Genomic DNA, 18,609 nt, shown 5'->3' on the forward strand with positions numbered 1-18,609 from the left:
GTCCCTTTAAGGGTGCAATCAACAGTTTTTTTCTATGACGTCATATTTTTAGGGACCATCTATAATTGACCCTTAGTGGTGCTAATGTTAATGAAGATACTTGTATAAAACTAGATATCATTAGAACCAGAATTTTCTCTAGCTTATAATGAAATAAAAATAAATTGTACTTTTAATAGTACCAAAAAGTTTTATCCAGAGAAAATGGGAAAAACATTGCCTAATCTATGCATAAAAAACATGAAATCAGGCCATGTGCACACACATGCAGACATGATACATGCACATTTTTTATATTCAAAACTGTATGAATTTCATAGGTTTTTACCTGGTCTTTCTAAAAATTTATGCTTCAGGCTACGTTCGCCTGCTCCGAAAAGAGCTACAGTGGGTGCAAATAAGTTTTGCACTTTTCACTGCCAAAAAAACAGGATGTTTACAGTTTGTCTCCCCTTAAAACATGTGTATTTAATCTAATTTTTAAAAATTATTTTAATCATTCAACCTGTTTTAATTGAAGCTATTTAAAGACCGGGTCTGGGGTATAAATAGAAGCCAATAAGAAAAATGAAGGGAAATTCAAATTTCTTAGCAGGTTTCATGTTTGGGAAGCATTTTTATATTTTACTAAATAAATAATTGAAATTTTTGCTTAATATTAATCTCATAAGTGCAGTATATACTCATGAAAAAATGTAAGCAAAAATAAAGTAATTTGATAAATTAGTTTTTATGTAATTATAAAATAAAATTCATAAGTGGCCAATATTTTGAAATTCAAATGGTTTGATTGACTCACTTGAGGCGGAGCTTCCTAATGTTTGTAAACATAACAGCATGCTCATGCTATAGTAAAAAAATAAATGAAATCCCTACCTTTTCCTAATCACAGACAAGATACAATCCTCACAAAGATCCAAGAATATTTGAAACCAGATTAATTCCTTCATATTTACAATAGTCACCACCTCAGAATATTTTTAGTTTTTAAAAAATCCTCAAAAATGTTTGAAAATGTGTAAATTGGATAAATGACATAATTCACAAATCGAATATGTTTATATATCTATTATATGAATTATTATTCCCACATGTGGCCCATGTATGGTACATTTGGTAAATTTGGTAACCAAGATCTTACTAATTTAATGACACATTTTGGCATCAAGTCTCGCCTATGATAGATATAGTTCCTTCTTCTGGGATTCTGACGGAGAGCTGCACGTTTTCGTTCTAGATATCTAGGGTCCTGCCATACTCTTCTATGGAAGAGATTAGTCCAGAAATATTTATAGTCAGTTTTTCTCAAAGAAGAGTTTCTTGTGTGTGCCATTTGTACTTCACTCTCCCACCACATTTGTCTGTTATTTTCATGTGTTATGCACGGTTTGCATAAACAGTATGGACATTCTTCAAAGTTTTCATTTTGCTCTATCAAAAATTCTTCAAAATCTTCTGATTCTCCTGCCTCATTAGTCTCTTTATTTTCCTCTTTGTTTTCTTTTATTTCAATTTCTGTATAATCCCAGTTATTATGAGAAAATAAATTATAAATAGTTTCTTTTTGTTCTTCTGTAACTTCAAGAGCTAAGATAGATTTTTCTTGATTTACACTGTCATCCATTTTCAGTTGATAGCATAGATATGACCAGAAAATTTGCCCTCCAAAAGTTTGACCCAAATGCTCCAAGAGAAAGTAAAATAAAAGGAACAACTTGGGGGGAAATAAATAATATTTTTTAATTTAAAGATACTAATTCCTGTTTGTAACTGCTCTTTTATTTTGTTTTAAATAAAATAAAATTTTCTCAGTTAAAAACTTTTTATTTAGTTGTTTGCATACTGTTATACTTGGGAAATAAATCCTGAGAGAACCTCAAGAATTTATAAACCCTAGCATCATAAATTATCTCTAAAAGAATGTCCACTGTTTTGGAGGGAACTGATGTGTATGTTTGTGTAATATCACATTTCTGGACAAGTGCAATCTACAAAGAGGGATGGAGGATGTAACCCTATCCTGTTATATGATATGTCATTATAGTGATAACTGATTAATACATAAAAAAAAGAATTTTTACATGCATCTTTGAAATAGAATATAATAATAAAATATCTATAAAAGACATGATGTTTAGATTAAAATTATTTTTTTATTCTCAGAATAAAAGTTTTATCTGCACCACTCCCCTTTCCCCAAATTAACAATGAACTCATCCATAGTCTCATGTATTCTGTATGGGGGTCAACTACTGGGTAATTAGTAAACAAATCTATAAAGACAAAAGTATGGCTAGTCCACAAAAAAAACGTAAAAGAACCCCAAGTTTCAGAATAGAGTTTTCAGGAAGTGAAGAAAAGAAGGCTGAAATTCTTGAGAAAATACTGAAAATTAGGAATATATTGACTCAAAGGTTAAACAAACCTTCAGGAAATTTGGACGTCTTAGAAACTTTATTGGAGATGTGGTCTAGTCAGGAAGGGGTGGATGTATCTGATGAACAATCAATTAATGTACCAGATCCAATACCAAGTACCTACGTTAAAGCTAAGAAAAAAGATGTTAACCAAAAAATATTCATGTGTGCTGAGGACTCACTAAAACGTTTCAAAGAAGTGGTAGAATCTCACTCCAGATATTGCAAACACAACCTAACTATAGAGAAATGGACAAGAAGAGGACATGTAATAATGACAAGAATGAAATGTGAATCTTCTCACACGTTTCTGTGGTCTTCTTCGCCATACATGCAAAACAAGGAGTACTTGGTGAATAACAGAGTCCAACATGGTTTAATCTGTAGTGGAATGTTGCCATCCCATTATACCAAGTTTGTGGATGGTGCTGGAATTGGGAAAATCAATAAGGAAAAACGAAATAAATTCTTCAATTCGTATGAAATTCACATCCAAACAGAATACAACAAATCCACCACAACAGCCTTACTTGAAGAATCAGCCTCATATTATGATGACAAATTTGGAGAAATAGATATTTTAACTGATGCAAGACATGGCTGGCGTAAAAACGCTAAAGATGCAAGTATTGTTGCCATTGGTGAGAAAACACATAAAGTTTTATCTTGTCAACATGTTACCAAAGCTGATGATTTTGTGTCTCAAAGACATGAACGTATAGGTACTGATAGGGTATATAAATATTTGGCGGAAAAGGACGTTGCTGTAGGTGTCCATTGCCATGACAGGAATTTATCTATTAACAAATACGTTCGTGAAGAAACTGATGCAATTAATCAAAACGATACATGGCATTGTGTTAAAGCAGTAAAATCAGCACTGAAAAAAGTTGCATCTGGAACAGCAAAATCTGAAAGAAAAACATGGTCCTTTCAACTAAGCGACAAAGTGGAAGCTGTCTCAACTCATATTCATTGGGCAGTCAGAAATTGTAACAATGATCCAGAGAAATTAAAGTCATCAATTCTGAATGTAGTTGACCATTACAAAAACATGCATTCATCTTGTGATCCTTCCTCTCGATGCAGATCTGATGAAAATTATGAACCAAAAAGAATTGCTTTGACTGATCCAGTGGCCGAAAAACTGTTACTTGGAGTACTTTTAAATTCTACCATTTTTAAATATCCTCAGGATTATGTTTTAGGAAAAGACACATTTTATGTTGAAAGTTTCAACAACGTTATAAATATTTATCAGGATAAGAGAATTGCGTTCGGTGACAAACAGTACAATGCACGTTCAAACTTGGCTGTTTGTCAATGGAATGAAAATGTTGACAGGGACTATACCTCTATTTCAAATCCGCGAAATCCAAGAACCCCTAGAAGTGTAAGAGGCAAGAAAAATTATAAAAAGAAAACATTTAAATTTCGAGGAAATATATGGAGAACTTTTGTAAATGTTGTTTATTCAAGGAAAAGAACCAGGAGGAATTAATTCTTAAATACTCATAACTTTATAATTAAAATTTCACATTTAATGTTTGAAATTGTTTTATTTTCCACTTTTACTTTTAATAACTGGATGAATTTAAGTGTGTATTTTAAATATATGATATATTGTCAGTGTGGAATTAACAAATAGTGGCTGTTGCATGATTCATACTGCATTAAATGAATGGTTAGTTTAAATCTCTTTCTAATTGATTAGCCATGTGCTCTGTATATAAACAAACTATTTTTAACACAGATTATGATAACACACTGGCAAGCTCCTCCTCATTTCCATATTGGCTTAATCACTTACCACCTGGTAAAATTTTCAGGTCAGACCCGGTCTTTAACTTATTTTTACAATCAAATATAAAAAACATGATACTTTTTTACCAATTGTGTTGATAAAAAGGGACTTCCCTTCAAGTCTATTTTTAGTCGGGGAATAACCCCTAGTTTTTTATACGAAACTGTTTATAGCACCCTAAGTGATGTTGTGGTAGTAAGGGGAGGTAATGTTCTAATAAGTTATTTTGTGGTAGTAAGGGGAGGTAATGTTCTAATAAGTTATGGTGTGGTAGTAAGGGGAGATAACTTACATGTTTGACTGTCAGGCTTGGGAAATATCCATTCACAACAACATGTGATAATTCTGATAACATGGTCTTCCTGAAATCTTCTAGTAAAGTTCTCTTTGATCCTAAACCATGCAGCAGAATGTTGAAATTATTGCTACAAGTATACAATAAATTCTATATTATTAACTAAAGTTTATAATTTCAGTAGTAATGAAATAAATATAGATCTACCACTGCAACAAGTGTGATACAATATTTATCCACTTGGACAGTTAAATTTTCAAGTTTTAAATGTTAGGCTTGTTGAGCATTTTAGATAATTAAAATTTAATTGTCGAAAGTGGATAAATATCGTATTACATGAGTTGGTGGTGGAATCTGTTTCTCTTATGATTTTTAAACAATATGCAGACATACCTATTGCTTCTTTTCAATTGATCTACAAAAATATGCTTTCTTTCTATGTGACATCATCAGGCATGGTTGCCTTTTTTCATGCCGTCATAATAGGATATTCAGAATAAAGCAAGAAAATTTGACATCATGATCGGATTTTCACCAATGAAGAACTGACATCAAAAGAACCACACATTAATTAAATTTTTTTATGCAATGGGTGCAGCAAGGGATAAATTGACAAAGAGTTAAACAAAAAGCTCTGTAGAATGTTCATGTCCAATACAAGATCATGCTTTAAATTTTTATCAACAAACTTTCCATCATGAAACTACAATTTCAGTCTATTTAAAGGTACAATGACCTTGACCTTTTATCTATTGACATAAAAGCCATAAGGAACTTTGTTTCTTTCCTAGGAATATTTGCCAACAATAGACGTATTTACACTTGTATGCAAATTTGTCCGCCATTACATAACATCACACAGGTTCCCATAAACTTTGACTTCATAATTCAAAACATATGACGTCCCAAATAAAAAGTGATTGTTGCTTGAAGTCAAAAGGTTATTCAGAGGTGATATAAGGTCATTCGGAGGCAAAATACAGCTAAATACCAAACGTGTAAATACGTTTATGTCTGATGAAGGTTTATAGTCATACGCTTTCTACGCTTTCATTTGGGAAAAAAAAATTGTTGACCATAAACCTATAAAGGGTCAATCTCATCTCATGGGCCTTTAAAAGATTGGTAAATATGTTCTCCGTGTTGAAGGCTGTACTTTAACCTATAATGGTTTACTTTTTAAATTGTTACTTGGATGGAGAGTTGTCTATTGGCACTCACACCAAATCTTCCTATATCTACTTATAGTTCAAAAGATTATATCTGTTTTGTGTTTTTTCCCTTGTAGGCAACTATTCCTCATTCCAGAATAACTTCTTCAAACATTTTCATGGACAAAAGGTCAATATGACTTTTATATAAAATCATTGTCAATGCCAGGAAATCTGCAAATCCTTAAAATCAAAAGACATTGCTCCCCTTGGTGGAAATGTCAATTGTATCGGACCGTCTGTCATTTTGGTAAGAACCTACCACATTTGATACATCCACTGATTAAATAAGCTCCTATGTTCTGTATACATCTGTGTGCACTCTTTACTATGACTGGAGGGAATTTTATGTAATAGCTGTGACAGAGTCTCCTGGTCCATTTTACTTGTACCTAATTTAGCCAAGGTCCTGTCTGAGGTAGCACAGGGTCCTTCTGAGTGGAGATCAAAATAGTCCTGGACCATTGATGGCTGAAATAATTAAATGAAATGATATTTCTTAATGGATAAATTTTAGCCAGTTTTCTTTATGGAAAATATTATTAGATTTATAAATGTTTAGCAATAACTGGCATTTTATGACAATAACTCAAATAAGAAGTGAACAGACAATTTTAGAATTTTTCACCCCTTTCAAGATATTTGTTTGCTTTAACAATTTCTTTCTTCTATTATTTTTTTTATCAAAACACAAAGGAGCAGAATGACCATATCAGTTATGCAACTTATTTAGTATTGCTATGTTTATTTTATTACTGTTTCCAGTTTTGTTCAGGAACAACAAGTAAACTATGTTTTACTATGTTGATCTACTTGTAGTTCTTGCCTTGTCATGATTGCTGGTAATTTTTTATGCTTTAATTATTTCTCTATCTATGATGCTTTAATTTTCTCTCTATCTATGATGCTTTAATTTTCTCTCTATCTATGATGCTTTAATTTTCTCTCTATCTATGATGTTTTAATTTTCTCTCTATCTATATTTTACACCTTCATGACCTTATTGCTATTTATTGCAATCATGATACTTTCTGAAACTACACAACTTTCCATGATGTAAAACTCCAGTTGAAGCTATCTGGGGCCCTGTTTTAACAATGTTTTTTTTAAAAATCTTTATACTATCATAAATGCTTCAAACAAAGCAATGTTATGGCTTTGACTTGTGTTTCAAAGAATTGGATCATAATCAATCAAAATTTCAAAATGTTCACTTTCTTAAATTTTTCCTCCCTCAGTTCATTACTGATACCCTTTCAAAAGTATATAAAAATAAATTGTTTAAAAACAAGATATCAGAAAATTAAAAATTTTCGGAGGTTTAATACAATATATATATGGACATATTAAATGAAAAAAATTTGCAGAAAAAAAGTTATGACTTAGTGTTAGACAAACCAACTCTCATATGTTCCGGGTTGTTGACACTTCTAAATGTTTACAAAATTATCATGATTATTATTTATTTTATGATTACCACATCAACAGTGTCTTCATGCTGACGATGATTCCTTTTTATACTTGATGGTGTTTTGCTACCACCAGATGGAGTTTTTGGTGTAGATGGTTTACTGCCACCAGATGGCGTTCTTGAAGTGAGTGATTTATTTCTGCCACTAGGTGTAGAATTTTCATCACTGTCCAAATCATCTTCACTATCTCCTGATGAAAAACTTTCTTCAGAATCGGAAACTGTAGGAATTTAAAACATTATAAATATGTATGTCATGTATTATATGAACATGCTGAAAATGTATAAACATTTAAATTTAAGAAGATTGACCCCAAATAGTTGTTCAATGATGTAGACAGGAGATATATGTCTATATTTAAACTATGAAATTGTATCGTATTGAATAGATAAATATAGGCAATACCAAGGGCCGTCCATTTTGTGTTATCTATCATTCATATCATTGCAAAAACCTGTAGACTGGTACACTTTTCCTATTTGTGTAACATACATAGTCTTTCCCATAAACCTGTAGACTGGTACACTTTTCCTATTTGTGTAACATAAATAGTCTTTCCCATAAACCTGTAGACTGGTACACTTTTCCTATTTGTGTAACATAAATAGTCTTTCCCATAAACCTGTAGACTGGTACACTTTTCCTATTTGTGTAACATAAATAGTCTTTCCCATAAACCTGTAGACTGGTACACTTTTCCTATTTGTGTAACATACATAGTCTTTCCCATAAACCTGTAGACTGGTACACTTTTCCTATTTGTGTAACATAAATAGTCTTTCCCATAAACCTGTAGACTGGTACACTTTTCCTATTTGTGTAACATAAATAGTCTTTCCCATAAACCTGTAGACTGGTACACTTTTCCTATTTGTGTAACATAAATAGTCTTTCCCATAAACCTGTAGACTGGTACACTTTTCCTATATGTGTAACATACATAGTCTTTCCCATAAACCTGTAGACTGGTACACTTATTATTTGTGTAACATAAATAGTCTTTCCCATAAACCTGTAGACTGGTACACTTTTCCTATTTGTGTAACATAAATAGTCTTTCCCATAAACCTGTAGACTGGTACACTTTTCCTATTTGTGTAACATAAATAGTCTTTCCCATAAACCTCTAGACTGGTACACTTTTCCTATTTGTGTAACATACATAGTCTTTCCCATAAACCTCTAGACTGGCACACTTTTCCTATTTGTGTAACATACATAGTCTTTCCCATAAACCTCTAGACTGGTACACTTTTCCTATTTGTGTAACATACATAGTCTTTCCCATAAACCTCTAGACTGGTACACTTTTCCTATTTGTGTAACATACATAGTCTTTCCCATAAACCTCTAGACTGGTACACTTTTCCTATTTGTGTAACATACATAGTCTTTACCATGTAATAAATACATATGAGGTTAACATGTTTGTTGTTGTTTTATGACTCTTGTGTAGATTGATATACAATGTGTATTACAATTATTTCATTTCAATTTGTTTTCATTTTTCAAAGGTGGTAATTCAGGGAACAAATAGGAAACTGATTCAATGACAACAGTATTAAATTATATTTAACACAATATAAAAAAACAGATACATTTGGATAATTATCGATAAATATTTAATTCATTAGTTGTCGTAGGTTTCTATTTGTCATATTTGTTTTTCATTTATTGTTTAACTTTATTGAGTCTCCCGCTTAAAATGAGAGGTTGTCAGGTATATCTAAATCAAATTGGTACTATACCATAAACTATGAAACAATACATGTTTTTAGGTATATCAAGTGGTAATTACTATCTTCATTAGTCTATACCTTCTAATTGCCTCTGTCTCAGTCTGTATGGTGTGGTAGCTTCTGGACGCTTTACTTTACCTTTTCTTTTAACTGGTGTCTTTTTATCTGCCAAATATGGAGAGATTTACTAGGTATACATGCATAAAATATGTATCAAGTAATTCAGAAATAGTAGATATAATATCTGGATGTAAATATATGCTGTCCCTTTGTTTTGACTTTTATTGAAATGACCCAGTTTGTATTATCTACTAGATTTCCAACCGCATCTTTTACTGTAATATTCAAACTTCTGATACTAGAGATTTGTATCTCTAAAACGTTACAAATTCTATCAAATTGTTTAAATAAAACATACCTTAGTATACCCCATAAACCAAAATCTAAACAACAATAAAGACATTCATACCTTTATTTTTGTATTTTCAATGCACCTATGGATAAATTAGACAACTAATTAATGAATATTTTTTTTGATAAACCCCTGGTATAAGTACATTGTATTTAGAAAACAGAAAGTTGGATTTCAAAACTTATCAAACCTTTCAGCAGGTTAACATGAATGTTAACTCCAAATTGCATGATTCTCTGTTCATAGTTTCTTAAAATGTGACAAAATTTTCTTTTGATCATTATGTTTTAGAATATTTATTCTGTAAACAAAACGTTGATGGGATCTGAACATGATGAATGTGAAAATGTATCACATGGTACAGCCTGCTTACATGATTATTGTAATCAGATGTCAGGATACTCTTCACAAGAAAAATCTCTCAAAAATTTCAGAACAGGCCATTATGTACAATAAAAAGCAAGTATTTTTTAGAACTGGAAGTTGATGAGAGATGAATGAGATAGATCTGATTCATGGCTACCTATCAAGAAATATAAAGAAGGGACACAAGAGAAACAATACACACTGCATCCTGGATGTAAGGTATATAATAAATGAAAAAATTGAGAATGGAAATGGGGAATGTGTCAATGAGGCAACAACCCTTCCATAGAGCAGATCATATAAAAGATTAACTCGAATAATTCAAGCCCTTTCCATGTCCGATTTTCTCCCACACGAGGGCTTGAACTCCTTATGATCATTGACCGCGTCGCCTGCTCTCTGTGAGAGAGAGCCAATCGGCGGCGATCAGGATAATGAGTCTGCGCAACTGTCTTGTAATTGTCTTACCAAACACGTGTGTTCACTTAACACAAATCCGATAATAATTAATTAACATCAATTAACATCAGTTAACATCATTTAACATCAGTTAACATCATTTAACATCAATTAACATCTGGAACTCCTCCTTCCTTAGCTGCCAATTTAAATCAAAATTCCCATATTGCATAGCGGCGTGAATTTTCCGGTTGACGGTCTTGGTCGAGAAAGACGTTCAGGCGTTAATGTAGCCTTCGTAGATCAGCGGAATATAACGACTGAATTATTCGGGTTAATAAAAGATGAGTCCATTCTGCATTTTGTTGTATTCAATTCTTTTCGTTTTTATAAATTGTGTATTTCATCATTGTTCATAAGCTAAGCCAATACCACAAATATCATGAATATATTTAGATCTCCCTTATCTATTATTATCGTACCTTTTCCTGGTGTGACATTCTCATTGAGATCTTTGACTTTTTTCAGGATTGACTTTGGTGTTCTCGACTCAGAAGCTTCAGAATAAAAGTTAATTTACATGAAACTTGTACATAAAAAAGACCTGTAGGTGATCTTACATATTGTGGTAATAGTTTAAGTTAGGTAGATCATGTAGATAGGATATATATACATTTATTTTATTAAGAAATTATAAAATATTGCTTTTAAAGGGAGGCTTTTCAGGTAATTAAGGTTTTTTGTATAGGAAAAAGAGGAATATAGTTCATTTGTATAAGAGTTCTTTCTATTCATATGTGTATTTCTTTCAAAGTATAATACATCATTAACTGAACAAATATTTTCTAATCATATAAATAGGCATAGCTCGAAACAAAGTACATTTTGGTTAGCTATTAAGGCCATGGTTTTTTAATTTGTTGGTTTGCGGATCCACCGACCGGATTTTGACGATTTTCAGAATAAAAATAAAATTAACTTTTCATGCTTTTGTATTCCCGCCGACCCTTATCAATGCATTATCCCTGAAAAATAATTAAAATTTTCTTTTTTTATAAAATGAAATGCATTAATTATTAACAAAGTTGATATTACTTTCTGTTGTGAAAAATAAAACTTCCAATTTACGTTTCTAAAAATAGACAAATCAATTATAACTGACCTTGAAATGTCTTTTGCGCAAATAATTTTGCGGAATGAAACCTGTGTTGAAAACCTATTACAAAATAATTTTGTTTCCCTTATTTGTCATCAGTCCGTAAGATGCATCATCTCAGAGAAATAGACTTGTCCAAATGTTGACAGGTGGAATACATCAATTAAAGTACTGAATATTAACAAATCATATGAAATTTTCTTGTTTCATAAATATCAATCATTGGGATAAAAACCAATTTGCATGACAACTGATTAACCCGATATTTTCGTTTTTCCAGTGGACGAGTCTATAACGTTTTTCGACATGTGTGTTGAAACTTATTTTTGTACGACGTTTTTTCATTTTTTTTCTTTATCAGTTTTTGTGATTGAAGATCATTGTTTACCAAGTTTTCTGGAATTGATTGAGAGCTACGCGAATCTGTTTTTCTTGTTTGTTAAATGACGATTTAATTTCGTCTTTGTCTGTGCAACCTCCCCCCCCACTTTTTTTACAGGAAGTTATAAAACCATGTCATGCGATGTTCATGATCACTGATCAATAATATTTCATCGAACTAAATGTTAAGAAATGATGACAAAACAGCAAATAAGACAAACATTTTGTTAGTATGGTGAAATATATATTTATTTTGCATATTTTTCTGTTTTGAAAGATATCTTTTTTTCTTTTTATTCCGACCGACCGACCCGACTTTTTTTATGGGAAAATCTGTAAACCAACAAATTAAAAGAACGTGGCCTAAACAAATTCTTTTATTTTTGCATACTGCCTTAGTATTTTAACAATTAAAATTCCACTGAAGCAGTTTCCTTTATATAAAGTATCACTACATGTATTATGTATTACCCTTTGCAGCCATCTGTCCAGATTTCTTTGGTGTTCTGAATTGAAATAAGTCTGTTCCTACCAATACATTGCCTTCCTCTAGAGCTATAATGAAATAATAAAAATTAAAATTGTTATAATTTCTTTTTAATACACACATATTGAAGACAGAAATATACACAGTGCCTACCAACATGACCAAATAAAATATAAGGCCCCCCCAAAAAAGTATGTGTGTTTTCTGTACCCCTACCTACCCTAAAGTTTTTTTTGCCATTTTTTATAAAGCTCTATTAAAGCCACAAAGTTGCTCCCATAGACTCAATGTAAAAAAATAAATTAAAAAAAATCCTTACCTACCTACATGCACATTTTACCTACCCTGGGTTATTTTTAGCATGTGACAGTTAACACACTTACTTTTTTGTTTGGCCTAATTCGAAGCCTCTGTCACTAAAATTTATAAATTAAAACAATTCTTATGTCAAACCAGCATATTTAACTGCCCCACATTATGTTTGTGTCTGTCCCAGTCAGGAGCCTGTAATGTGTTGTGCATTTGTTATTTCAGTGCCTTTTATAGCTTACTTATGCTGCATGTGTTTTGCTCATTTTGAAGGCTGTATAGCATGTATATATAGTGACCTATGGTTGCTAGCTTCTGCATCATTTGTTCTTTGTCAATGTTTGTCCTGAGTTGTGTCATAGGCAATCCTAACACACATCCCTTATTTTATATGAAATGTGTCACCTGCAGTTTCAGTCTCTCATATAATCATGATATCATATAAGACATAAAACAAAGTTATTTTCATCAGTGGAGAAAAATGTGAAGAAAATTTAAATGTATTAAATAAACTGAAAAAAAAGTACCGGCATATAGGAAATATACATCTCTCTGATCAGAAAAGTGCTCACAAGTTACCACCCATTACTATCAGGCAGCTGACCAAAAATAAAGTCCTTCTGTAAGAAGCAGCGGGGGAAAATTTGGCTGTGCACAATATATCTCAGACTAACTGATGAACTGAAGGACAGACAAGAATAGACCAACGCTCTGTGTTGAAGACCATACTTTGAACTTTAAATATAATGATTTACTTTTATAAACTGTGACTTGGATGGAGAGATGTCTTATTTGCACTCATACAACATCTTCTTATATCTATAGCTGAACTAGACATACATTGTATTGTCCTTGATCTAAATAAGATGTAAACTTACTTTAAATGTAAATAGTTTGTACAGAGAGAATGATCATGAAGATAGCAAATCTTAAATAATTAACTTACTGCTTGGTGCTTTGATTTGTGTTTCATCTTCATCCTCACTGACCTCTGGGGTGTCTTCTCTAAGGTCCTCTTTATAATTAAGTTTGTCTTTACTAGGAGTATTGGATTTACTTTTCTTTCCTATCAAAATAATTATCATAATTGATAAACACAAGATATACATGTACAAGGTTGGTGCTGAGGTAAATTCTAATTGGGAATTATCACTTTTAAAAATAGTGTTAGGCAACCACTAACATGACTAACATGATTAACCTCACCACAACCTGTGTGTGCCTTTCCTAAGTCAGGAGCCATTAGTTAAACATGTTAAATGGTTATTTTTTTTGCTGTGTATAATAGTTGTCTTTTTGTTCATTGTTTAGGTATTATATCACCAAATCATGGTACGTCACATCCAGTTGTATACAAAAATAGGTAGAAAAAATATTATCTTGAATTTGACAGTTGTAGGTAATATTTTAATCCTACATTTTATTGCATTAAAACATTTCTGTTTCATTAACATATGTTTTATGTATTTCAAATCACAATTATATTCGTGCCCATTCATGTTTGCCCCCTTTCATGTTCGCACCCTACACATTTGCACCCAAAGTCCATTCGCACCCTACACATTTGCACCACAAATTTTACTTAAACTATCATATACTATATGTACATGTTGTATCTTTATATCTGTTTTTTGTTGTTGTTAAAAACAAATAATAACGAACGAGTCAAAATTTTAGTGGTTTTGTGTTTAATAATTTGTAAACGAGTTTTGGAAAGTGTATTGCTAAAAATAATAAGCCATAATAATGTCATACTTGTCCAATCAAACATGAGATCAAAGGAGAGTAGCTGTTGAAAACAATTATCTTTCATGTTTTTTTTAAATCTTCAATGTTTTAGTCATCAATGGTCATGCCAACACAAGACAAAGCTAAATATATATGCAGTTCTTTACATCAAAGCAAGTTAATTAAGGTACCAGGTCCGTTCGCGCCCAATACATTTTGGCACCCTTCAAGTTCGCACTCGAAGTCCGTTCGCACCCAATTTTAATCAAATTACAGTTGAACAATTAGAAAATCGTGATTGTTGTTTTAAATTGCTTTGATGTAAAAATACTGCATGTATTTAGCTTGGTATAAGTAAAACATTGAAGATTTTAAATGAAAAACACACAAGATAATTTTTTTTTTTTATAGCTTTGACCCATTGATCCAAAACTATGGAACAAAATATAAAAGCAAGACACTTTCCAAAATATGATCAACTTATTCAACACAAAAAAAAACAGTCAGAATCTCACTTGATTTTGAAGAAATGAAATAAAGATATAGTTATACACTAACCGAAATATGATTTATAAGGTTTATTTTGCACAAACAAGAAAGTTGTCTTACTTTATTGTGTGACAATGACAACAAATACACATACTTATAGGAATACACTTGCCAAAACTTGATTACAAAGTTAATATAAACCCCAAACCAATAAAAATTGGGTGCGAAAGTGAATGGGAGCGAGCGTGATAGGGTGCGAACGTGAATGGGCGTGAACAGACCCGGATTCGTTAATTAATCATCAAATCAATATTTTAAAAAAAATATATACAGTAGATTCCACTTAATTGCATACCGCTTAATAGCATAATTCGGTTAATTGCATAGTTTTCTCCTGCACAAAACCATTTCCCATTCATCTAATGTTAAATTGTCCGGTTATATGCATAGCTCTACAAGTGGCCTTTCGGTTTATTGCATAGAAAATTATTGCCGTCTAGATATGCTTAGTTAAAACTGACAAGATTTTTGACCGGAAACGGCAATTTGGTAAGTATAATTTGCTTGAATGCATCCTTATTTTCGTTATTATTACATATTTACTTTTGTGTTATTCATATAAATTATTCCGGTTATTTGCATAGCCTATTTGTCAGACAAAATTATGCGATAAAGCGGAGTATGCTTATATCCGAAATGCCAAATAACAATCAAATATAACATCGATAGACAGATCAGGACCTGAAGAAAGATGAACTTCTGTAATCATGGTAATACACATACAACATACTGAATGTTGATTTATTCTAATAAAAATTATATGTCTAGTGTCATATGTGTTATTTTATTTTGTTCCTTTAAATAAAGATTATAAACACATTTTGTTTTAGTTTTAGTTTATTTGGGTTCCGACTTTCCTTTACCTGGGATACGAAAATAAACTGTTCTAAAAATAGATTTGTTTCTATGACCCATATGTACAATGTACATAAAGTGTGAACAGACTTTGGGGGCTAACATGTGAGGTGCAAATGTGTAGGGTGCGAAAGTATATCAAATGCGAACAGACCTGATACCATCAGAGCCTGTAATTCATTTGTTGTTGGTTCATGCATGTTATGTCTGTATATTAGTTTTTCGTAAATGTTTTGTAATAAATTAGGCTGTTAGCTTAATCAATTGAATTGTTTTTATATTTGAGTCATGCCTATCACGGTGGACCGTGCGTCTATCGTATGGGTATTTGTTTTTTGAAAGCTGTAAAGTTGCTTATAATTAGACGTCACTTAGATGACTGCTTACATCAACTTAATTTGAACTTTAGCTGATACTTATCATACCAACATTTAGTCCAAATCTTCTAATATCTTTATCATAAAGTGCAAAAAAAACAAGCTATCTCTCATAATCATAATATGGGGTCAAGTAGGATAAACGGTACTGTAGTCCCTTCGGAAGAACAGAGTAATAAATCGGTTTAACTTTAGAAGTAAATCGGTTTATATGAACATAAATTGACAGACTGACAGGTCGACAGGTTGACAAGTGTTAAGGTCGACAGGTTGACAAGTGTTATGGTGGACAGGTTGACAGTTTGATAAGTGTTAAGGTCGACAGGTTGACAAATGTTAAGGTCGACAAGTTGACAGGTTGACAAATGTTAAGGTCGACAGGTAGACAGGTTGAAGGGTTTAATTTTACAATTAAACAAGTAAATAAAAGTACATCATCCATTAAGTAAAATAAAATTAACTTCAGTTTTTAATCTTTTTTACAAGTATTGACTTGTAACTTTTATATCTGTTCGCTGTCAACCTGTTTACCATTTGTACATTTTACATTTCTCAAAATGAAATTGTCAACCTGTTGACTTGTCGATCTGTCTACCAGTCACTAATATTAATACTATTTTACACTTTATAAATGCTCTGAAGTTGTCAATCTGTCATTTTGTCAACTTGTCAACCTGTCGACTTGTCAACCATACCTTACTTGTTATTATATTAAATTATCAACTTCTCAATCTGTCAACCTGTCGACTTGTCAACCTGTCAACCACTTATTTCAACCATAACATTTTTAAAATTGTCAACCTGTTGAATTGTCAACCTGTCAACCACTTATTCCAACCATAACGTTTTTAAAATTGTCAACCTGTCGACAACATACATATGGCGCGATGCCGTGACGGATTGTCTTTTATTTTATAACCGTGACTATGCAAAGACAACATGACCCCCCAAGAAACTCTTACCCTTTCTAGAAGACTTTTCATGCGCGTCTACTATATGCTGAATAACGTCTTCGTCCGCAACAAAACTGACAGATACACATTTTCTTCGTGGACGACTGTTCATTTTTCTATTTCCCGCAAAGTAACTCTTTAAAATAAAGGAGCACAAATGAAAAAAGGATAAAAACCTAACGTATGTTCCGGAATCGGTTCTTTAAGTGACGAAATAAATTTCAGAGCATCTTAAATATTAGAGATTGGTGAAAGTAAACTTTGAGTATTTTTTTGTAACTTAATATTATTATTATTATAATTGCTTTAATATTTGATATTTTAGTTGTTGTTTTCCAGTGTGTATTGGACAATACTTAGCAGAATACGATAAACAAAAAAATATTATTATTATCTTTTTTTCAATCAATCTGACAGACTGACATGGTACCCCTTATAATCATTCCGGTCAGCTTATACAACTGTGTATAGTTTATCAGAAACAGATCTACAAACTAAGTTTAACATTGATCACTGATCTATTAACGAAGTTAAAGTCAGATGAACTCTATTTGAGGGCATGTAACCAATACACTAAATATAGGTGTATTTATCCTGAAAATAAGTGAGAAATTTATGATTACATTTTTTTAAGCAGTCACTAAAACATAAAATGAGGGCATTCGCAACGACTATTGGCATGCATATCACAAATGGAAACGGAGTGACGTAAGGTATCTGCAAACAATGTATTAAACATCAAGTAGATATAGGAAGATGTGGTGTGAGTGCCAATGAGACAACTCTCCATCCAAATAACAATTTAAAAATTAAACCATTATAGGTTAAAGTACGGCCTTCAACACGGAGCCTTGGCTCACACCGAACAACAAGCTATAAAGGGCCCCAAAATTACTAGTGTAAAACCATTCAAACGGGAAAACCAACGGTCTAATCTATATAAACAAAACGAGAAACGAGAAACACGTATATATTACATAATTCTAACATGACGTCCTTCAAACGCTTTGAGTACATACCCGTGGTAAAATTTGAATATATTGCATGGGCTGTTCCGATCGTACTCCCACGTCATATGCTTTTTTTATGAATGAGTTTGCGACGTCATAAAACGATGACGTTAGAATATGGGAAAATACACGCTTGTATTACCGAAAATCATCACAACATGGAAACGTAAACAAACGATGCTAAAATGTGTTATAAGCCATATTTGTTAAAACATTTAAGACAAATAAATAGATTATCATTTAAATTAATTAAAAACTATCTATATATGTTACTTTAAATAGTTTAAGCATGTCACCAATTCAGTTTGCTCCGTTCTTTTACGCCAATTTAATAGTGTGTTTATTTCTAGGAATGGCAAATATTTGCCTCAACCTAGAGCGCTTCGATCCAAAAGAATTGCCGTATTTGACCTATTAGAATCGAAATAATTCATGGGGGCTTGAATATATCTAGATTTTACCACGGGTTGTCCCTTTATGCCGATATTTTACCCCTCGCTATCGCTCAGGGTAAAATATTTGTCATAAAGGGCCAACCCGTGGTAAAATCACGATATATTCAAGCCCCCATGAATTATTTCTTAAACAAACGACAACTACTGTACATCAGATTCCTGACTTAGGACAGGTGCAACATTTGCAGCGGGATTAAACGTTTTAATGGGCCCAAACCTTCTCCCTTTTTCTGA

The 18,609-nt window shown here is 32.0% G+C and overlaps 1 protein-coding gene across 1 annotated transcript in view; it reads right to left on the minus strand.

Moving 5' to 3' along the window:
- Positions 1-17,096, minus strand: part of LOC134685343 (origin recognition complex subunit 2-like) — a 38,328-nt gene extending 21,232 nt beyond the window's left edge. The window contains exons 1-8 of the mRNA XM_063545033.1: positions 16,920-17,096; positions 13,395-13,514; positions 12,124-12,207; positions 10,598-10,672; positions 9,017-9,103; positions 7,205-7,419; positions 5,990-6,198; positions 4,514-4,646 (exon numbers count right to left, since the gene is read on the minus strand). Coding sequence (XP_063401103.1) covers positions 4,514-4,646; positions 5,990-6,198; positions 7,205-7,419; positions 9,017-9,103; positions 10,598-10,672; positions 12,124-12,207; positions 13,395-13,514; positions 16,920-17,022 — 1,026 coding nt within the window. The 5' untranslated portion in view covers positions 17,023-17,096. The remainder of the gene's footprint in view (positions 1-4,513; positions 4,647-5,989; positions 6,199-7,204; positions 7,420-9,016; positions 9,104-10,597; positions 10,673-12,123; positions 12,208-13,394; positions 13,515-16,919) is intronic.
- Between the last annotated feature and the right edge of the window lie 1,513 nt (positions 17,097-18,609).

The sequence above is a fragment of the Mytilus trossulus genome, chromosome 9 (genome assembly GCF_036588685.1).
Source record: "Mytilus trossulus isolate FHL-02 chromosome 9, PNRI_Mtr1.1.1.hap1, whole genome shotgun sequence".
NCBI lineage: Eukaryota > Metazoa > Mollusca > Bivalvia > Mytilida > Mytilidae > Mytilus > Mytilus trossulus.